Source organism: Cnephaeus nilssonii (assembly GCF_951640355.1).
Source record: "Cnephaeus nilssonii genome assembly, chromosome: 3".
NCBI classification, from domain to species: Eukaryota; Metazoa; Chordata; class Mammalia; order Chiroptera; family Vespertilionidae; genus Cnephaeus; species Cnephaeus nilssonii.
Genome location: NC_137074.1, coordinates 43,677,958 through 43,697,445, shown reverse-complemented (window position 1 = coordinate 43,697,445; position 19,488 = coordinate 43,677,958). Strand labels below are relative to the sequence as shown.

The 19,488-nt window shown below is 45.4% G+C and overlaps 1 protein-coding gene across 5 annotated transcripts in view; it reads left to right on the top strand.

The window, feature by feature from the left end:
• DGKG (diacylglycerol kinase gamma) overlaps nt 1-19,488 on the top strand; it is a gene marked incomplete at its 5' end in the record, with an annotated part of 157,826 nt that overhangs the window by 90,576 nt on the left and 47,762 nt on the right. For all 5 annotated transcript variants that reach the window (XM_079766048.1, XM_079766045.1, XM_079766047.1 and 2 more), the window contains one exon: nt 11,933-12,023. In XM_079766048.1, the coding sequence (XP_079622174.1) occupies nt 11,933-12,023 (91 nt within the window). The remainder of the gene's footprint in view (nt 1-11,932; nt 12,024-19,488) is intronic.

Here is a 19,488-nt window from a genome sequence, read left to right as displayed (position 1 = left end):
GTAGCCACCAGGGATTTTAGGGTGGAAGAATTGTCCTGTGTTTTCCCCAGGAAGTTGAGGAAATCAAAGATTCTCCAACCCAAATTTACCAGGAAAGACATGCCACTTATATTTCCAGCTGGAACTCAGAATCCATGAGGCCACAAAGCTAGTTTTACACATAGCAGTGGAGTTCTATTGCACCATTATTTGAGTGTATGCCATGTGGCCTATCTATACTTTCTCAATTAACATTCCTAACAATCCCTGCAAGGTAAGTAATACTATCCCAATTCAAAGATGAAGCAACCAAGGAACAGAGACTAAATGACTTGCCCAAGGCCACAGAGCAAGTAAGTGACTGACCTGTGGCTTGAACCCAAGCCTTTCTGGCTTCTAACCAGAGCTTCTTCTGTTCCACCAAGCTGTCTCCAAACCAGACATTGGCTATGTAATGGGTTAATTGGCTTTTGTAGGTTATGCTAGGAATCAACATCAACATAACATTGTTTCTCGGGGGAGATGTGCTCAGAGTGACAAACAAGTGGCTTAACCAAGGAACTTTTGTAACCTGACCTATCATAACTCGGGCACTGCCTCATGCCCAGAAAGGCTGGTTGTGGAAGGAAGCAAGGAGATGCAGACTCATTCAGATTGCATCTTCTCAGACACCATGACAGTCTACAATTGCATTTGCCAAAGAACAACATTCTCAAACACATCTACAAAATAACCACCATAGTACCTACCACAGCAGGTAGATGCGATGACCACATGGGGGGAGCCTTTGGTTTATTAAGCACCTAGTGCAGGTTCAGCACACAGAGAACACTGGATATGTGATTCTCAACAGATGGGGGTGAGCTGGGGCAGGAGGGAGGGAAGTGGGAGGCAAAGCTCGGCTGTCTCTCTCAGGGCCCACCTGGGAATTACGGTAAGGTCAGGGTGCAATCCTGCTTCTGGGGTTTTCCCCGGCTCACCCGGACCATTGCCAGTTTCTAGACTTATTTGATTAGGCCCTGGAACTGGCCTTCCTCAGCAAGAGCTCAGTCCCAGCAAAGTGGCCTGTCCTCTCTGGACGTTCAGGGCTTCCCTTCTAATCAACTGTCCTTGCTCACCTAGGCTTTCACTGTCCCACTTTCCTGGGCTGAAGGGTGTGTGAATGTTGGTAGAGCATAGTTCAGAAACAGAAAGATACTGAGAACCTGCGAGGCACACATCTGCCTCTGTCCTTCCCCTCCGGGAGCAGAGTTTCATTTGGTCCCAGTGTTTGACTTTGTTCTCTGAGAACTGTAAGAGCAAACTTGTTCAGAGCCCTCTAGCCTCAGCCAAATCATCCTAAAGGGGATTTTCATTCCACGAATAAAACTTCAAAGGAAGAAAGGATTGCTAAAAGCAGCCAAACACTGAGGTTTTTTTTTTAGTTTTTTTTTTTGGATGGGGGAAGGGAGCTATTTTCTCTTGGCAAGGACAGATACTAAGTGGAAAAACACTCCAGAGACTCGGGCCCTCAGGAGAGAAAACCCTAGCTGCCTCACCAGCTGTCTGTCCCGAGGGTCACCCCCAAAGTGGCAGGGCCATGTGGTGGCATTCACATCACTGTGGCAGTTCTCAAGCCAGGCTGTGGGTCTCAGAGAGGCAATGTCTGTGAGCAAGTATAGTAACTGTAAATGGAGTCTCAGAGAAGCTCCCTGTTCTGGCCTGCGTGTGTTCCGACACGCGCACATGTGTGTGTCCCTGGGTGCCGCGTAGGGGGAGGATCTGATTTCAGACTTTGGCAGGCTTTGTGCTGGAGTCCTGCCCTTAGGAGGAGATACTATCAGGTGCCAGACAGAATTTGGGAGAGCCTACTGATGGAGAATATGTCCATAGTCCTTGGAAACAAACACAAACTGTCTTGTGTGGAAGAAAAGGGTCACTGTTCAGAGAGAAGACATTCTCTGGAGCCCAGACTTACCCTTGAAGGTGTGGAGAGGTCGCTCTGGACGTGGGGCCAGTGCATTTGACCCTTTATTACTTTTGGGCAAGAGTGGAGACCAGAGACCAATAGGGATGTCCAGAATTTAGACACTGTGGCAAAGAGTGCCAAGGGGTCCTGAGCAGCCAAAGCCAACCAACCTAGAGCTGGGATCTCCTGACTGTGTCCATGGCAGGAGTAGTAGTTGTGAGCCAAGCCAGCCCACAAGCAAGAATAAGAATTGCCCAGTTTCACGGTCACTAGCTGTGTGGCTCTGATTGACTTTTCCATTTCTCTCAGATGTCTCTGGGGCATAGCAACAGGAGCTGGGGTTTGAATTCCAGCCAGTGCATCATCAGGACTGGTTTCAGTTTGCTAGTCTGTACCATGAGAAGGCTGTTATGGCTTCGAAGAGAGCCAATATCCAGAGCTGGGATAGAGTACCAGTTCTGCATGCACCCTTGTACTATCAAAGAGTGCACTATTTTTATTCATTCCTGAACACCCCCACTGTGGGAGTCATCCTATCTAGTAAAGAGGGAATATGCTAATTGACTCTCACACCTTTGCAAAGATGGTGGCGCCCACAGCCAATAAGGAGCGAATATGCTAATTGACTGCCCCACCCTCAAAGATGGCGGGGCCCACAGCCAATAAGGAGGGAATATGCTAATTGACTGCCCCGCCCTCAAAGATGGCAGTGCCCACAGCCAAAAGATGGCGGCGCCCAGTCCCCTCAGTCCCACCAGGGCAGCAGGTGTGCGGCAATCAGTGCCTCCACACGCCTGCCTCAGGAGTCCCCCAGTCCCCTCAGCCCCCCCCCCCCCCAGCTGCCCAGGGCCAGCCTGAGACATAGGCAAGCCTCGTATAGTGGCTGCCCAGCCGCCCAGGGCCGCCAGAGGCTCAGGTAACCAGGGCCGGCCAAGGCTTGTGCTGCCGACAGTGGCAGCAGCAGAGGTGTGATGGGGCATTGCCTTCCCCTGATCGCTTGGTCGCCTCCTGCCCCTGAGGGCTCCCGGACTGTGAGAGGGGCAGGCTGGGCTGAGGGACCCCTCCCTCCAGTGCATGAATTTTCATGCACCGGGCCTCTAGTATTGAATAAGATATCCATTAAGCTGTTCTAGGTAGTAACTCACTTTCCCATTTTTATTATTCAACAACCTCCATTTGCCATTCAGTCAGTGCCTCTGGAGATAATTGAGTTAATTCCATTCCACATAAAAAAAATAAATCCACTAGTTAGCCTATGCATTCTTTACAATGAGCAAATGCACAAACACTATTCCACATTAAGAAATGTTGACTGCAATTCCTGGGCTCTTTGAAAGAATCCTTGGAACTTGTGATTTCCTGGCTTGGAATCCCTGGACCCCAAAGGCCACTTAAGTGCAAATGATCTGTCACCTGTGATTTTACAGGTAATTTTTCACACATTAAAATGACTTATGTGTCTTCATAGGGTATTAAGAGGATTCCATAAAATACTATAAAATACATGCTTGGTGGGTCTTTCCCTCCTTTCTGTTTCTTTTTCTTTTCTTTAGCCCCTCCTTGAGCTCTCCCATCTTTTTGTTCCCCATGTTTCCACCCATCCTCTTCTGATCTCTGGTCTTCAGTCCTCCCTTTCATTCACCACCGTAGATTTTTCTTAGTGCCATGAGTACCAGTCCTGTCCCCAGCATGGAAAAAATCCAGGGAATACCTTGCCCCGTGAAGCTGAAATACACTGAGCCAAGACAAATCTGTTGGCAGGAATAGCAGGCACAAGAGACATGCTCAGAGAACAAAAATAGCTATTTATAAAGTCTCCTTCCTGATTGCTGGGGCTCACTTTCCCTTGTACCAAAGGGCCACTGCCCACTCTTGGAAAAGATTCTTCCATCCACAGCTCCATGCCTGAGAGTCACCAAGTGCCCATTCCAACGAGCAGTGAGAACAGGGTTCAGCATGCAGGGTGGATTAGATGTGGTGACAAGCTTTCTGATGGGCCAGGGCAGCTGGTTGTGAGGTGACACAGATGGCCTCTGCAGCACCTGTGAGGTGACAGCCATGGGCCCCTTACAGGACTTGATATCCTGGCCTTAGAACCAAGCCCACCTGCTTTTTTCCTCCTCTTTTTTAACCTTTGATCTAAACTTTGGTTAACGCAATTACTAAACTTTCAAAGGCACTTGGGATTTAAAAAATGTAAAATGTCAACAGATAGAGTATTCTTAATATTCTTACCAACAGTCATCATTCAATTATAATTTAATTCGGTTTGCATTGCCCTTTGTGTTATTATCATAGCTGCTTGATGTTGCTAGATTATTATTTACCTTAATAACCTGACACTAGTCTACTCGCTTCACTAGTAGGAACAATATCACCACCAATAACCCAGGAAACCCTCTAGAGTAATAAGTGAGATCATTTGTTTTGTTTTTTAATTAAGATGAACCTTATGAAAATTTATAATTAATGTAAGCTAGGCATCATTTTCCCCAGATGTGTAGTTTTGGGCCTATGCAGCGTTCTTTTAAAAAGTTGAATTACTTGCCAACTCTAATAATCAGGAGATCTTACATAAAAACACATATTTCTTTCTCTTTTAAAAATGGCAGCTATGGAAATAGTTGGGCATTACACTCCTTAGTGGTGGCACTTGAGGAACACATGGGCCCTTCTTCCCTAGCCTGTATTGTGTTATCTCAAGATGTCAGGAAGTTTGGAGAAACCTTACAAGTCAGCTATTCAGAGTCTTCCATGGTAGGATGAGGAAACTGAGGCTGGGCAGCCCCAACCAACTCTTGTGGTGTCACAGGCCAGTGTATATGAGAACTGGGGCTGGATGGCAGGTCTCCTGCCTGCGGGCTCAGCATAGTCTCTACCACTTGAGCATAACACACAACCCATCCTGTGGGTAGCATGTTTCACCTAGCTGACACAGAAGGCCTAACTGACGAAATCATGACCCACTCAAGGAGCCTGATTATCAAAGCCCGAACCACAAAGAGGAATACCTTCTCTTCAAGGGCTCCTATTTCTAGAAATCGCTGTAGTATCCTCTTTGTAGCCTTCTAAGCCCAAAGAAACATTTTCATGTTTTGATGTCTTCAAAAGTCCGTTGCCCTAAAAAGTTCTTAGATTATCGGAAAAGGGCCACCAGAAGCTCGTGGCCTTTGCTGGTGAAAATGCCTGGCAGCTAGCTTGGTTTCACTCGTGGCCATCCTTGAAAACAGGCTATTCCTAGGCTGTCAGGAGGATGACTGAATCCAGTCCCAAAATGGTTAACAAATATAAAAGAATGTTTTTAATTAGTCTAATTTTTCTCTCATCTGTCAAATGAAAAGATTCAACTAACTAGTGTGCAATCAATGTTATTTTTTTTTATAAAGCAAGGGGGTAAATTAAGAAAACCCCGAAATACAGTCAAGCCCCGGTGTCACTGCTGCTGTTTCCCACTCCTCCATGTGACTGAGAGTGCCCTAGATAAGGGTCTTCTACCTCAAAGACGGGTTCACCTGGATAATTCAGAGCCTGACAGTGAACCTAGGAGTTTCAGGGACCTGGAAACCAGCCTCAGGACAACTGGTTAAGGATTAGTCATCTCCAGCTGAAAGGTGATTATGAGAAGGAAAGAAATGATGGGCCAAAGAAAACTCAGGAAGACAGATGCAGAAAACGCATTCCAGAAGTCATTAAAATATTGTTAGTTTTATTTCATTCAAAAAATATTGGCTGCCTGGGATAGACCCCCACACTGCTTCCACTCCTGCAGCCGCTGGGGGATGAGTCTCCAGTGATTGTGTTTCCTAGCAACAAGGGAGAACAGTTAGTGAGCACTTACCATGCATTAAACACCTGCTTGGTGCTTGGCATTTGCCACATGAGCTTTACAACTTTGTTGGGCAGAGAATAATATTCCCATTTTGTAGAAGAAGAAACGAAGGTTCAAAGGGTGGCAAAGCTGGTCATGACCCCTCGCCTCTCAGATTCCAAATGCCATGTTCTTGTACAAGTGAAGATAAAACAGACAGAAACCAGCGCCACATGCAGCAGCAGCAGACCTCCAGCAAGAGCTAAGAGGAAAGTGGCTGGGAGACATCTTCAAAAGAGAAGAAGGGACATTGGCATCCAGGCCCTCTGGTTGTCAGGCAGATGGGGCAAGGGAGGGAAGGGGCAACATTCCTCCTCAAATTGTGAGGTATCTCATGCCTATAGACTTTTACCAAAGGCTTTGGAAAGGTGCTGGTGCTGGAGTTGGTAAAGAAAAAGGAAGAAAGGGAAGATGAAGCAAAGGAGAAGTCACTTCAATCTGTGAATTTCTTTATTTTCAGCAACAGTACCAACAGGGTTCTTCTGAGAATGGAAAGAGATAATATATGTAAAATGTCTGGGTGACTACAAAACCAAAAGGCCAAAGTCTACCTGACAAGAGGCTTTCTCTACTTCCAGGCCAACAAACAAGCTGTCAGCACCCCTTGCTATATGGATCTTCTCTGACAGTGTACACAGTACAATGTAGAAGAATCCAGATTACTGCTCCCTGGTGTCTTGGTATGCAATGACAGTAGGCTGGGAGTTTGGTTTCCTTCCTAATCTTCTAGCAGCTGAGAAAGGGGGCAGCCAGTAACCCACAGGGAACCTGCCTCAGATAAGCCTGCCAGTAAAGTCCTTGGCAACAACACCCCAACATACACAAAGAAAGGTTCCATCTTATCTTCTCTTATATCACTTGGCCTAAAGCCTACCTCCACTTCAGGGCCCACCATTAATAGCTAATTCAGTCATGCAGGGTTATGGGAACCACCTTACCTGATCAGCCTTTCTCCCAATAGGAGCCTCTTTACTTCTCTGTTCCTACCCCCATAACTCCTGCCTTTGTATTGTCCACCATTTTGGTGGCTAGAACAGAGGAAACCAAATAATCCCCCTTTATATCATTTCAAAAATAAGGCTAGTAGCTATTTTTCTCAGTAACCAGATAAGTGACCTTAATTAGGAAGTGAGTACTTTGATTATTGACAAGGCATCAGTAACATTCAATTAATGAACATTTATTGTGTAGAGGGGATGTGGGCCTTCTGTAAACCAAGATCGATTTTAGATGGTTTTACATGTCTCATTTAATATTTTTAACACTGTGTTAAGTATTAGCCCATTTTACGGGTAAAGAAGCTCAGAAAAGAAAAAAAAATTGCTCAAAGCTACATGACTCATAAAGGGCAGAGTCTAAATTTGAACCCAGGGATCCTTGATTCCATTCTGGGGTCTTTACCTTAGACCACACTGCACTCTGTTGTAATGACTGTCTGAAAAAGGCCCATGTTGAACCTGCAGTGGTAGGTGCCTGAAGAGCAATTTAGGTTTATCTCCAGCTTTCTCTTTTTCACTCTGTGTTTGGGCTGGTTCAAGGGCACACTGCCTCTGCCCATTTCTCAGAGAAGGAAAGGTACAGATGTATTGGGAGCATATGGCTTTGCCAGGGGTCAATTCTGGTCTACCTGACTCTCTCAGACTATGCAAATTCAAGATCAGGAGGGTTTCTATGACAAATGTGATTCCAACTCCTCTAGAGCCCTTGGATGCTGGGAGCTGGGAGGGCCTGACACTCTTCATCAGACAGCATTTCCTAGGATGTGATGCAACCACTAACACCCCAGTCCCCAGATACATCCATTTAACAACCTGGTGAAGGAGAACCACAGCAGTCTACTAAGTGCTATAGGAGCACACACCACCATACCACACAATATGCAAAAGCATGCTAAGATCAGGTTGCAGGGTAGCAAAGCACAACTGGGGTCAGACAGTCTGGGTTGGATGACCTCTCTGCACTTACTTGCTTTGCTACCTTGGGCAAGTTACTTACCTCCTCAAGTCTTGCTTTCCTTATTTGAGGCAATAGTACCTAACTCATAGGGGTTTTCTAAGAATTGAGAGAGATTGCATATGTAAAATGTTCATCAGAGTGCAAAACCAAAGAGCCATGGGAATAGAATGCATTCACTTCTAACTAAAACTTGCCTGAGTTAAAACAGGAGAAATAATTCTCTTAGATTTCAAACAGCTAGTCTGCTGTGGGTCAGAGGTCAAATGTTAGTGTCTTGGTGAAGCTATTAAAAGTATGTAAGCTCTGTGAGGACAGAGATCCTAGGCCCTACACAGTGCCTGGCTCATAGAAGGGCTCAATAGATATTTCACAGATGAATGGATAGAAGGATGGATGGATGGATGGGTAGGTGAATGGGCCAAAAACGAAAGTGCTTCTTTTCTATTATAAAGAGGGCTGCCACTGGAGAATTGATCTCCTGTGCCCCTCTCTCAGTGAATGGCACCTGCCGTCTACCATGCTATATAAGACAAAAAGTTGAGTGTGCTAACTGGTACTCTTTCTCACTCACTCCTTAACAAACCAGTGCTGTGAATTCCACCTCCTAAATTTTAGCTTGTGAATCCATTCTCTTATCCTGAACTCTATTGTCACTGCCTTTGTTCAGGCCCTTCCCAATTGTCTCCTGGATTTCTATACCACCTCCAAACTATTCTCCAGGCTTCCAGTCTGTACCCACCCCCTTCCAATCCATTCTCCACATTGGTACAGAGTGATCTTTAAATAGCACAAACCTGATAAGGTCACTAGTGCCACCACTCTCACCACTACACCCACTTAAGGATGATCCATGACAGACTATAGACTTTAAGATAAAGCCCAAACACTGAAGCATGGCATCCCCAACCTTAATAATCTTGCTCCTGTCTGCCTCTCCAGCCTTACTGGCAAATGCTCCCTCTTGCCCTGTGCTATTGCCTTATCTTCTTCCTCTACCTGGAATGTTCTTCCTTCACCTTCTCTGTTCCCTTCTACATCCTTCAGAATTCAACTCTGGCATTGCCTGCCTAGGATCCTTTCTCTAACTACCCCTGACCCCACTAAGAACTGGATGTCACCTCCTCTTAGCTACTCCCAGTACTAATTGCTTAGCTCACAACACTATGGTCTGTTTCCTTGCCTGTCCTTCCCAGGTGCCTGGCTCATGGAGGGTTTTGTTTTGTTCTTCATTGTAGCACCAATAGACCCCCATCTAGCCCTGGCACAATGAGTGTTTCTTGAATTGATAAATGCTTTTTTTTTTTTTTTCACACTAAACATGCACTTTCTCAGAAGCATAGTTTCAATCAACATCTTTGGATAATCACGTGATCAGTCAAGATAATTAACCAAGGATTAGGGTGTAGTCTATGACTCTGGAAAAATCTATTAGGTTAGACATGTGGGGAACATATGTTTTCACTCAAAAATCAAGACACATGATCTGACAGATATAATCACATCCCTTTCTGTCCCAAAAAGATTTGAATGTATGTGACTACTCAACCTGCTCTGTCATTTTTGCCTTACTATGTTATCTAAATATGCCAACACAAGACATTAAAATAATAGCTAAAAGTAGCTAACATTCTTGCTAAGTTTACTATGCAGTAAGCATTATGTGAAGTTACAATCATCTCATTTAATCTCAACTATGCTTTGAAGCAGATCTTTTTACTATCTCCATTTCACAGATGAGGAAACTGAGGCTTAAAAACTTGCCAAATGTCACTCAGCCAGCAATGGGCATCTAAGCAGCAATGGACGAGTAGTCTGTTTGATCCTTTCAGTCATCCTTCAATACTGACCTAACCATGACCTCTTAACCTTATTAGATCTTCAAAAGAGCCACTTTTAGACAAAAATAGCTTGTGGCTTCCGGAAATTTTTATTAAAACTCTAAATCTCCTGGCAATAACTTTCAAAAGTCATGATTCAGACCTGCAGTGATATTTGAAAATGGAATCACAAAGCAGGTCTCCTGGCTACAGAGATGCTCTCGCTGCTGGAGAGGAATGCTCAACCTTGACATTTATGACAATCTGTGTTTTTCCTGTTATTGGGTCTTTTGCCATCATTTTCTATTGAAAGACACTGACCCTCATTCTATCCTCCCTGAGAAATCCTCTCTTTCAGGTTTAATCAGAATGTTTTCTTCCTCAGTTGTCATTTCATTGGGATCTACAGCAATGTTTCTGAAAGTCATGACAACTGACCCCCGTGTAACGATCTTTATTACCTGGGCACTCACAAAAATGCATATTCCTGGGCCCCATCCCACAACTATCACATAGAATCTCTGCACATAGAAGCCCAGGAAACTGCATTTTATTCACATCCCTCAGGTAATTCTTATGAATTCTAATGTTTCAGAACCACAAATGTAGTCTCCAGGTGCTCACAAGTCCAAGTGTGGTCCCTGGACCAGCATCAGCAGCTTGTTAAAACACAAGGAATTTTTAGGCCCTAATCCTGAACTACTGAATCACAACTTGCATTTTAATGAAATTCCCAGTTGACTCGTATTTACATTGTTGTGCATGCAGAGAACTGGGGATCTAGAACAGTGTTTCCCAACACTTTTTCATATCATGACATGCACAGAAAACAAAAGCATTTGTTTGGCATACAAATGAGAATGCCTGCTGTGACATTGCCTGCCCAAGACCCCAGCCTGGCCACCTGAGGCTGAGGAGATTGATATCATGGGTATTCCTGTGACGCATCTCACTGGGTGAGAAGCACTGGTCTACTTAAAGTGCACCCAGTTCTTCTAACTTCCTTCATGAGGCATAACTCCCTAAATCTTGCTTATTCTTATGTCCCTCGTGATTTATCATTTCTTTTCCTGCAAGATAAGAGTTAGAAAGACTACTTCCCAATCAACTAGGTCTTAGAAATCTTCAAGCAATGGAAGCACACAGTCTCATCTAAGTTCTATGTGGACTCTGAGAAATGCAAAGAGAAAACTTGTGTCTGTACACTGAAGAATCATCTGCTCTGGCCTAAGAAATACTGGGAAGAAATAAGAGCCTTCTGGCCTCTGAAGAATGTTCCTTTCCCTTTAGTTCACAAATCTGAGCATGAAGGATCAGCAGCACTCAAGGTAGCTTCTTCTCTACTGAAGAATGTGCCAAGAAGAATGTGATTTTGTTTAATCTTTCCTTAGCAAAACCTCCCAGCATATAAACTGGACAGGTGTCCCTTCTCTTAGCCAGCTCCTGATAGTGGGACAACAGTTGGGATGGACGGAATGGAATACCTTCAGAAACACTTCCTGGTGAGACCATCTGATCAAAACAACCAAGTGTCAGGACACACCATCTGACTTTGCAAAGCTCTCAGCTACATGGGAACCCCATTGTTTATTCCCACTAAGGAAAACGTTGAAAAACGTCAAGCTCAAAATAATGAGCTCTTACTTGGAAGCAAATATGACCAGGTCTACTCCTAAATGAAAGATGGTCATGGCCTAAGCAAATACAATTGAGGAATAAGTGAGGAAAACAATTGCTACAAAACAATTCACTTTTTTATTTTATCTCTTTCCACCTTGCCTGCAAATCTGTGTCTAATTCTCTTCACTCTGCTTCCTTCAGTCAGAGCATAGACAAAGTAGCACACATTTTGGCTGGTTTATTGTGGGGCTACCTCCCCATTGTCCCGAGACTGTACATCCCTCAAGTCTCAAAAGGCGGCCATATCTTCCCTTTGTACCCCAACTATAACCAAGAGAGGGCTCTGTCTGAAGTCCCTCTGCATTAATAGTGGAAAGGACAGTGACCAGAGCCCGCTGTCATTTGTCACCACTGGTTGATTTTCATGGAACAGAGGCCCACAGGCCTTTCTCCTGCTCTGACCAGGAAGGTCAGAGATCACTTGGCAGTTCACCCAGAGTAGCCATGATGTCTAAGACATAAAAGAGTTTTTTGTTTTGCTTTTTCTCTCTAAGTTTGTAGCAAGAACATTTGGGGGGAAAAAATTTTAAAAAAATTCATCCCTAATCATTTGATTAACAAGTGCTGAAAACAGAAGCTTGGGGAATGCTGGGGACTTGGGCCTCCCAGCCCCGATTGTGTAGCTGTTTTACATGACCATTTCAGATACAGAATATTGAGCCATGTCTCTGCTTCATGGTCCAGGATGAAGAACAAGCTGTGGTACTTTGAATTCGGCACCTCGGAGACCTTCGCAGCCACCTGCAAGAAACTCCATGACCATATAGAGTTGGAGGTAAGTCCCCAAATGGGGAGAAAGCTTCTTGGACCTTGGTTCTGCTCCTGAACTGTCACACACACCTTCAGGACATGTTCACATGGGTCCTTAATTGGTGACCCAGAGTGTAGTCCGTATGTTGTACCTCCATCCTCTGCAGCCTCACTCAGAGGAGGCTCTAATTGCTGCACCAGCCTGTCTTGGCCTGTCCAGGGATCCTTGGGGTTCTGAGGTCTAATGGCCCAAAGAACCCAGGGCCACAGTCTATTCCTGCCCTCAGCCCTCTTCCCACTGTGGCCTTGCAATTCCCCCTTTTCAGAGAGGTGAAGACTTAGTTGCAGCAAGCACAGGGAGAAGAGCTGCTGCTAAGGCAGGGGCAATGTCCTAAGCCCAGTAAAAGCCTGGAAACTGGGGGCCACAGGGCAGCAGGGGTGAGAGGAAGTAAGGCCAGAGGTGACCGGACATCCCCCAGCTCACCCGCTTCAGCTTTCATAGCTGCTTCAAGGAGCTGACTTACAGGTCCTCATTGTTGGCTTTGTAGGTGTGCAACCTGTGTGGTCGCTCAGAAGGGCCCTTCACTGAATGCTCTTCTGTCACCATCTTGAAATTCTTGATAATCTTAACAAAGGGCCCTGCATTTTCATTTTGAACTGGGCCCTTCAAATTATGTAGCTGATCCTGTTGGTGCACTCGTGATTTACTGACTCTTCCGGCACTTGTAGCAGCCTGCCTGCCTCAGACAGTTTGCCTGTCGGCTTCCCTTCCCGGGTTGATAAGCTGCCCACTCCCACCCACTCACCCCACTTCGGCTGGATTGCTCTGGTGAAGTCCTCTCCCTGCTCTGTCCCTGGCCACCTAAAAGTCCAAACTTCTATGCACACCAGCTCCGTCTCTGTTCTGCAGGACCTCAGGCCCATTGGTTTCCTGGTCCATGGTTCTCAGCCACCAACCCCACCTTCCCGTGGGATTCAAGCCTGTGGTCTTGTTTCACTTGTGAATGGCCAAGCCAGAGAGTTCAGCCAGGATGGGCTCCCCCTGGCCCACCGGCTGTGTCCCTAAGTCTGCATTAGCTGGCAAGTGGGGCCTGGGCATTCTTATACGGAGGAGCATTTGGCCTGAAGCAGTGTGGGAAAGCCCCACCACTCCCTGCCGGAAGGGAGTCTGCGTTCACAGGGAGTGTTCACAAACAGAACACAAAGCCAGAGATTCTGGGCTTGCATTTGACTCATCTGTCTGTCTCTCCCGTTGGTTGCTGGGTTACCAACCACAGGGTGGGAGGAGCCAATCCGGCTCATCCCTGTAACTTTTGGCAGCTCAAGTTAGAGGGCAGAGACCTGGGAGCCCAGGTTGGGGCCCCAGGTGGTACCACCCAACACCTGGAAAGGCTGAGGAGCCAGCCATCCTCTGATGATACACAAACCCATTGCCTGGAGGCTGCAGCGATGGAGGAGTGCCGAGCATGGCTACCAGAGAGTGTGCATTTTTCCTGTTGGCAGGACCATGTAGTGGGCACTCTTTAAATATACCCTAAGTGAGGGACAGCCCTGGCCTCGCCACTGCCAGCTGCAGGCACACAGCGACTGCTTGTTCTCCCTGCAGCTGGCCTTGAAACTGAACCCAGAATAGAGCAGCTCTGTGCCCCTGCCTCTGTGGCCCGCCCTCCCAAATCCCAGGACTCCTACCCCCGCCTCCATGCCAGCCTTGCCTAAGGTCCCCTAAGGATCCAAAATGCAAGAGCTCTTCCTCAAGTGCACAGCAGGCTGGTAGCCTGGGTGCTGAAGATGCTGGTGGCCTCTGGTGGGGTGGGGGTGGGGGGGAAGGGTGGCTTTTAGGGGCACTTCCTGTTTTCCTTATCTCCTCATAATGAGTCCTTTTACTATTTATTCATGAGGCTAAGGAGTGGGGTGTCATGTGACAGTAGCTCCTGACAGTCAGCAAGATTGGGACAGGCACCATTTTTGCATCTAGAGAGCAGTGCACGGATGGTCCTGTGCCTTGTGAGAGGGGGACAGAGGGACAGAGAGACAGGAGAGCAAGGCAAGTGAGTGACAGGTGTGAGGAGGCTGCCCAGCACCACAGGTAGCGGTGAGAGCACAGGGCCCTCAGGAAGAGCAGGAGGAGAAGCTATGCTAAGTGACCTTCTACATGTGGCCACTGCACACATCATCAGCTCAGGCCTGTGAGGACCAACACACCCATCAGTTCAAGGCCAGCCACCCCAAGAATAAACCCAGGCAGGTATTTATACCACACGTCACCATTTCAAAGCCCCACCGTAGCCTTTATTCCATAGTCACACAGCAACCTGGTGAGCTACGCAGGCCAGGCATTATTATCCCCATTTCATGGAAAAACAAGAGGAGGCACAGAGGTTTTGAAAGGTAAACAGAAGGAAACAAAAATAAAAAAAAAGTTACATGCTTTGACTGCCTGTCATCATGTGTCCTCGTTTGACACAATAACCCAATGAAGCAAGGACTACCACATTTTTTAAATGAAGAAACAGTCTCAGATACACTGAGTAACTTGACTGAGATTTCATTGCTAAAACCTGGTAAGAGAGAAGATTCTAGATCTCCTGGAATGAGTGTAGCTTAGAAGCCATAAACAGAGTTCTATCTAACTAGCGCTAGAGACTCAGTGAACTCAGCACTGATGCAGTTTCTTCTTCCTTTACTGAGTGTGGGACCATTCGGTTCCCTCTCCGCTGAGGCAGCTGGGAGGGCTGCTGAGAAGTACTTTCTGAACAGAAGACATAGTCCTTCTGCTCACTTGAGAAAGGAACAGATTCAGGCTGGATGGTAGGTGAGAGTCAGAGAGGAAACCTGCCTCCAAATTTACAAAAGTTTTCCTACGTAGCATCTCATTTTGACCCACAGAACATGCAGGGCAAATATTAATGTCCTCACTTTATGGGTGAGGAAACTGAGGCTGAAGAGGTTCAGCAACTTGAGAAAGGGTACCAAGGTAAAGGGTAGAGGGGAACAGATAAGAATGTCTATTTAGATTCTCTGTGTGTGTGTCACTGATTTAAAAAAAAAAAAAAAAGTTGGATGGTGAAATGGAGCTAAAATGAGATTATGCAGGGAGGGTCTCCATTAAAAGCCTCTCACACGGAATTCAACCTCTGGGGTCAGTGGCTTGTTGAGAAAGACTAAGAAACTTGGTCTTCTCTGAAGTGAAACTTACAGCCCAGTTGACATAAGAGGGAACATAGTATTCACTTAATGAGTGCTAAGCAGATTGGATCCAGGGGTCCTGGAGGGCCATGTGAGCCAGATCATCCAGGACAAGGGGGGGGAGAAGGTGACTTGAGATCTATTGCTCACATGCACACACTAGGCCAGGGCTGGCACAGTGAAAGGGGCCTGGCCTAGTCACACAGGACCGGGGGTTAGCCCTGTTTGCAATTAGGTGAAGTAACTTGCTAAACCGTGTGTCTGAGCCTCAGTATTCTCATCTATAAAATGGAGCAAAAGGGGTTAACTTACTTCCCAAGGCTATGGTTCAGAATAAAGTTTTCAGGGTTGTTTTTTAAGTAACTGGCAATGGTGCTAAGTGCCTCACAGAATCTGCAAAGCAGCCTCAAGTGGCAGGTGTCAAAATCACCTTTTCAAAGAAGGGGAGAGAAGCTGAGAGAAGGCAAGAAGCTCACCTGAAGTCCACCGCCTATGAGTGGTCAGGTCAGGCTTCAAATACAGATTTGACCAAAACCAGGGACTTCCAGGGCAGTACTGGCACTTTAGTCTGGAGCAGAGATCCTCAACCAGGTGTGAGGCATATCTGATCTGCTTTTATTCACATATTTTTATTTAACATTTCAGATAACATTAAAACTAGGCATGAGATTTTTACATTTATCAAAAAGAGAGCACAGCCCTGACTGGTGTGCTCAGTGGTTAAGCACTGTCCCTTATACCAAAGGATTGCGGGTTGGATTCCTGGTCAAGAGCAGGTACCTGGATACAGGTTGGGTCCTCCCCCCCCCCCCCCCCCCCCCCCCCCCCCGCTCCGCCGCCCCAGTTCGGGGCTCCTGTGGGAGGCAACTTATCAATGCTCCTCCTCCCCTCTCTACCTCTCTCTGTCCCTCCCTCCCTTCCTTCCACTCTCTCTAAAAATCAATGAAAAGAAATATCCTTGGGCGAAGATTAACCAAAAAGAGAGAGAGAGCATAAAAAAATATTCCAAATGCTCACCTTAAATGCTCCTTCACAGGAACACACAGGAAGGCCTGTGAAAACTCATCTGTTCCTGGGAAGTGAGTGCTCAGTACATTGTGGCTGACCCTAATTAAGAAGCCAGCATGTCACCCTCGTGACTCTCATCGCCTCTGTCTAGGGCCATCTCTCAGGGTCTCTCAGAGTCTCTGGCTTCTCTTCCTTCCCAAAGCTGCCCTTGATGTTCGTTTTAATCTGATTTCACCTGAATAAACAGGTGGGGGATGGGGCGAGGGAGGGACTCGGTGAGTCATCTCCGCACCCCAGGCCCAGAATAGCCTTGCAAAAGTTTTTGATGTGATCATAGTTAGGTGGAGCAAACTAGGCAGGCTTCGACTGGAGCACTTATTTTACATGCTGTGGAAATTTTTCATTTTACTGGCTAAAAATAAGAACTTCCAAAATTCCTTGATATTTCATCTACTTTAAAACAATGTTCACAAGGGAAGGCGAGCCAGCTCCAGCAACGTGAACCTCTGCATGGGAAAAGTGAGTCCCAATTTGGAAGCTGCTCAAAAATAATTTGTTATCCAGTATGTTTTGGAAATCTCTGTACATCAGTTCCCCCTCCTCTTTCAACTGAGGTTTAAAAAAAAAAACATACTACAAAGTCCTGAGAACAGTATGTCAAACACTCCCATTGCCCACTCACTTAGAATTGGTATTTGTCAATATTTTGTTTTATTCCCTTCAAGTATATTTTAACCAAAGAAATAAAATATTACAGGTAGAACTGAGTTCCCCCCAGTCCTTTTCACTCTGCAACTTGCATTTTTCACTCACCATTATGTTCTTGAGATCTCTCCATGTCAATGTTGATAGAGCTTAGTTCATGACTTCTAGCTGCTCTGTAGTGCTCTGGAATATCCAACCATAGCAGTGAGGAGGGGCAGAAATGGGAACTCTCAGACACCTCCAGTGGGAACCTAAGTGGTCGACCACTTTGTCTGGCAGTCTATGATGAACTGAAAATTATTTTGTGGACCGTATGACCCAGCCAGTTCCTCACAACCTAGACCTAGGGAATTTGCTGCACGGGAGCTCACAAGAGGATAAGCAAGGAAGCACGTTTTTATTACAACAAAATGGAACCAACCCAAATAATTACGTTATTTTAACACTTTAAAAAGACAGTGTGAGTGAAAGTCCTAAATGCCACTGAAATATAACTTTGAAGTGGTTATATTGTATAATGTGAATTTCATCTCAATTTTTAAAAATTTAATTTTACAAAAGGGAGTACACTGGGCACAATGCTGGGGATATTTAATTCATATCACGATATGGGCCCTGTCTATGAGAATCATAAATTCTAAAACTTACATTTAGCACAGCCATGTGCATGTAAAGAAGCTGAATAAACAATGAATCTGATTACTTTCAGGTTGGGCAGATACCTTTAGCGATTCCAATACAACCAAGTGCCATTGTTTCTTAAAAAAAGAGAAATCAAGGACTTTACAGGTTGGCCAGTAAGTGGCAGAAGAGAATCCGTGGCTCTCCAGCTCCAACTGAGGGCATTCTCTTATTCTGCCTTGGTATCCACCTGCAATATTGCACACTTTCAAGTTAGAGGGGAAAGATCTTCAGTCATCTTGGCCTCTTCTGGCAACATCAAAACCTTCTCAGCATAGGCAGGTGGGGCCTTTCAGAGCTTGGAGTAATGAAGGTGGGAACTGGCCAGGTGCTCAGCCCATCTACCCAGCCATAGTGATCCCAAGGGAGATGAAATGACAACACGTTCATGGGGAAGGGAAAGCTGAGAAAAGCATTGGAAGGGATTTTGAGTTCATGGAAAATGAAAGGCAGCAACCTGATTATGCATCAAACCCTAGAGTCAAAAGGAAGGCTGGAATGGGCCTTGGAGAGATAGCCACTTCTGGACTTTTCCTTCCTCAGCCAAATGCATTGGCTCCATCATTCCAGCACCATCTTCATGGTGAGAACACCCAAGGCAGCCTTTGCCACTTCAGATTTCCTCTTCTTGCTCATCCTACAATTCTCTCTGGTCCAGATGCTCCTACTTCTGTTTCTTCCTGCTCCCTCCTGCTATGTCCACTGCAGTCTTTTCCTGATTATAAAAGTAATCCAAATTCGTGGTAGAACATTTTAAACTATAGAGGGACCGAAAAGAAAAGTAACCCACAATCTCACCATCAGGGATCAGCACTGTTATATTGGCCTTGCTTCAATCCTATATTACCCCTTGTTTCTCTAAAAAACAGGCCTCTAGAGGACCTCTATGATTCTTTGAGTTCTTAAATCCTTACCCATTTTTAAACACAGCTTCATCCTCCCTATCTCTCTATCTCATTTAGCCATGCACTGACTATAAGTTTCTTCACTGATCCTTAAAGTCTTTGAGCCCACTAAGAAGAAATTATTTCTGTCAATCTTCTCTATAAAATTCCATTGTTTGTTGCAGTTTCTGACACATAACTTTTTCTCTCTCTTAAATGACCTGCTTTTTTATTTCCTTCAAATGTATACCCCGTATTTCACTTCAAGCCTCCATTCACCCATATGCTTTTTGTTGTTGTTGTTGTTCTTTTTCATTTCCTTTGTTCTTCGTGAATTGCTTTGATTTTCTTTGTCTTCAGACTCCTGGCTACCCATACTTTGTGTCTTCCAAGGACTTTGGAATAACTTTTAAGGATGAATTCTCATGCCTACATTTCACAAAGCAGTGGGGAGAAATGCAGCCCAGTGGATAGATGAGGCCCAAGCAGGTATCAGAAAACCCTAGGTTGGGGTCACATGACTCAGCAGGTTAGATTAAAAGGTTCCTGGAAGATCTCCAGGCTAACCTCTGCCCCAGCAAGCTTAACTTTTCTACTGCCAAGGTCCCTTAGTGAAACAATAACTTTCCCCAAGCAAATGCATCTTTTAAGTAATAATGAAATTGGGGCTGTCGGTGGCAAATATATTATTTCTCTTAGACTTTTTAGAATATTGAAAATAATTTATGATCTTCATTTCCACACTCAGGAGACTCAGAGATCTCAGGGAACAGAACTATTTTTACCTTTTTCTGCTTCTACAACAGAAACAGACAGAAAATATTATAGACAATACGTCCCATTGGCTATAGTAGATAGGTTTTTGTTTATCTACGTTGGTCAGTGAGGTCATAAACTTGTTGATCCTAAGAGGAATTAAGAAGGTAGAAGAATTGACTATTTTAGGAAGAGCACATAATCTAACAAGGGATCAGATAACTACCACTGTGCACACATACATGCTATATCTCAAGTTCTTAGGATCAA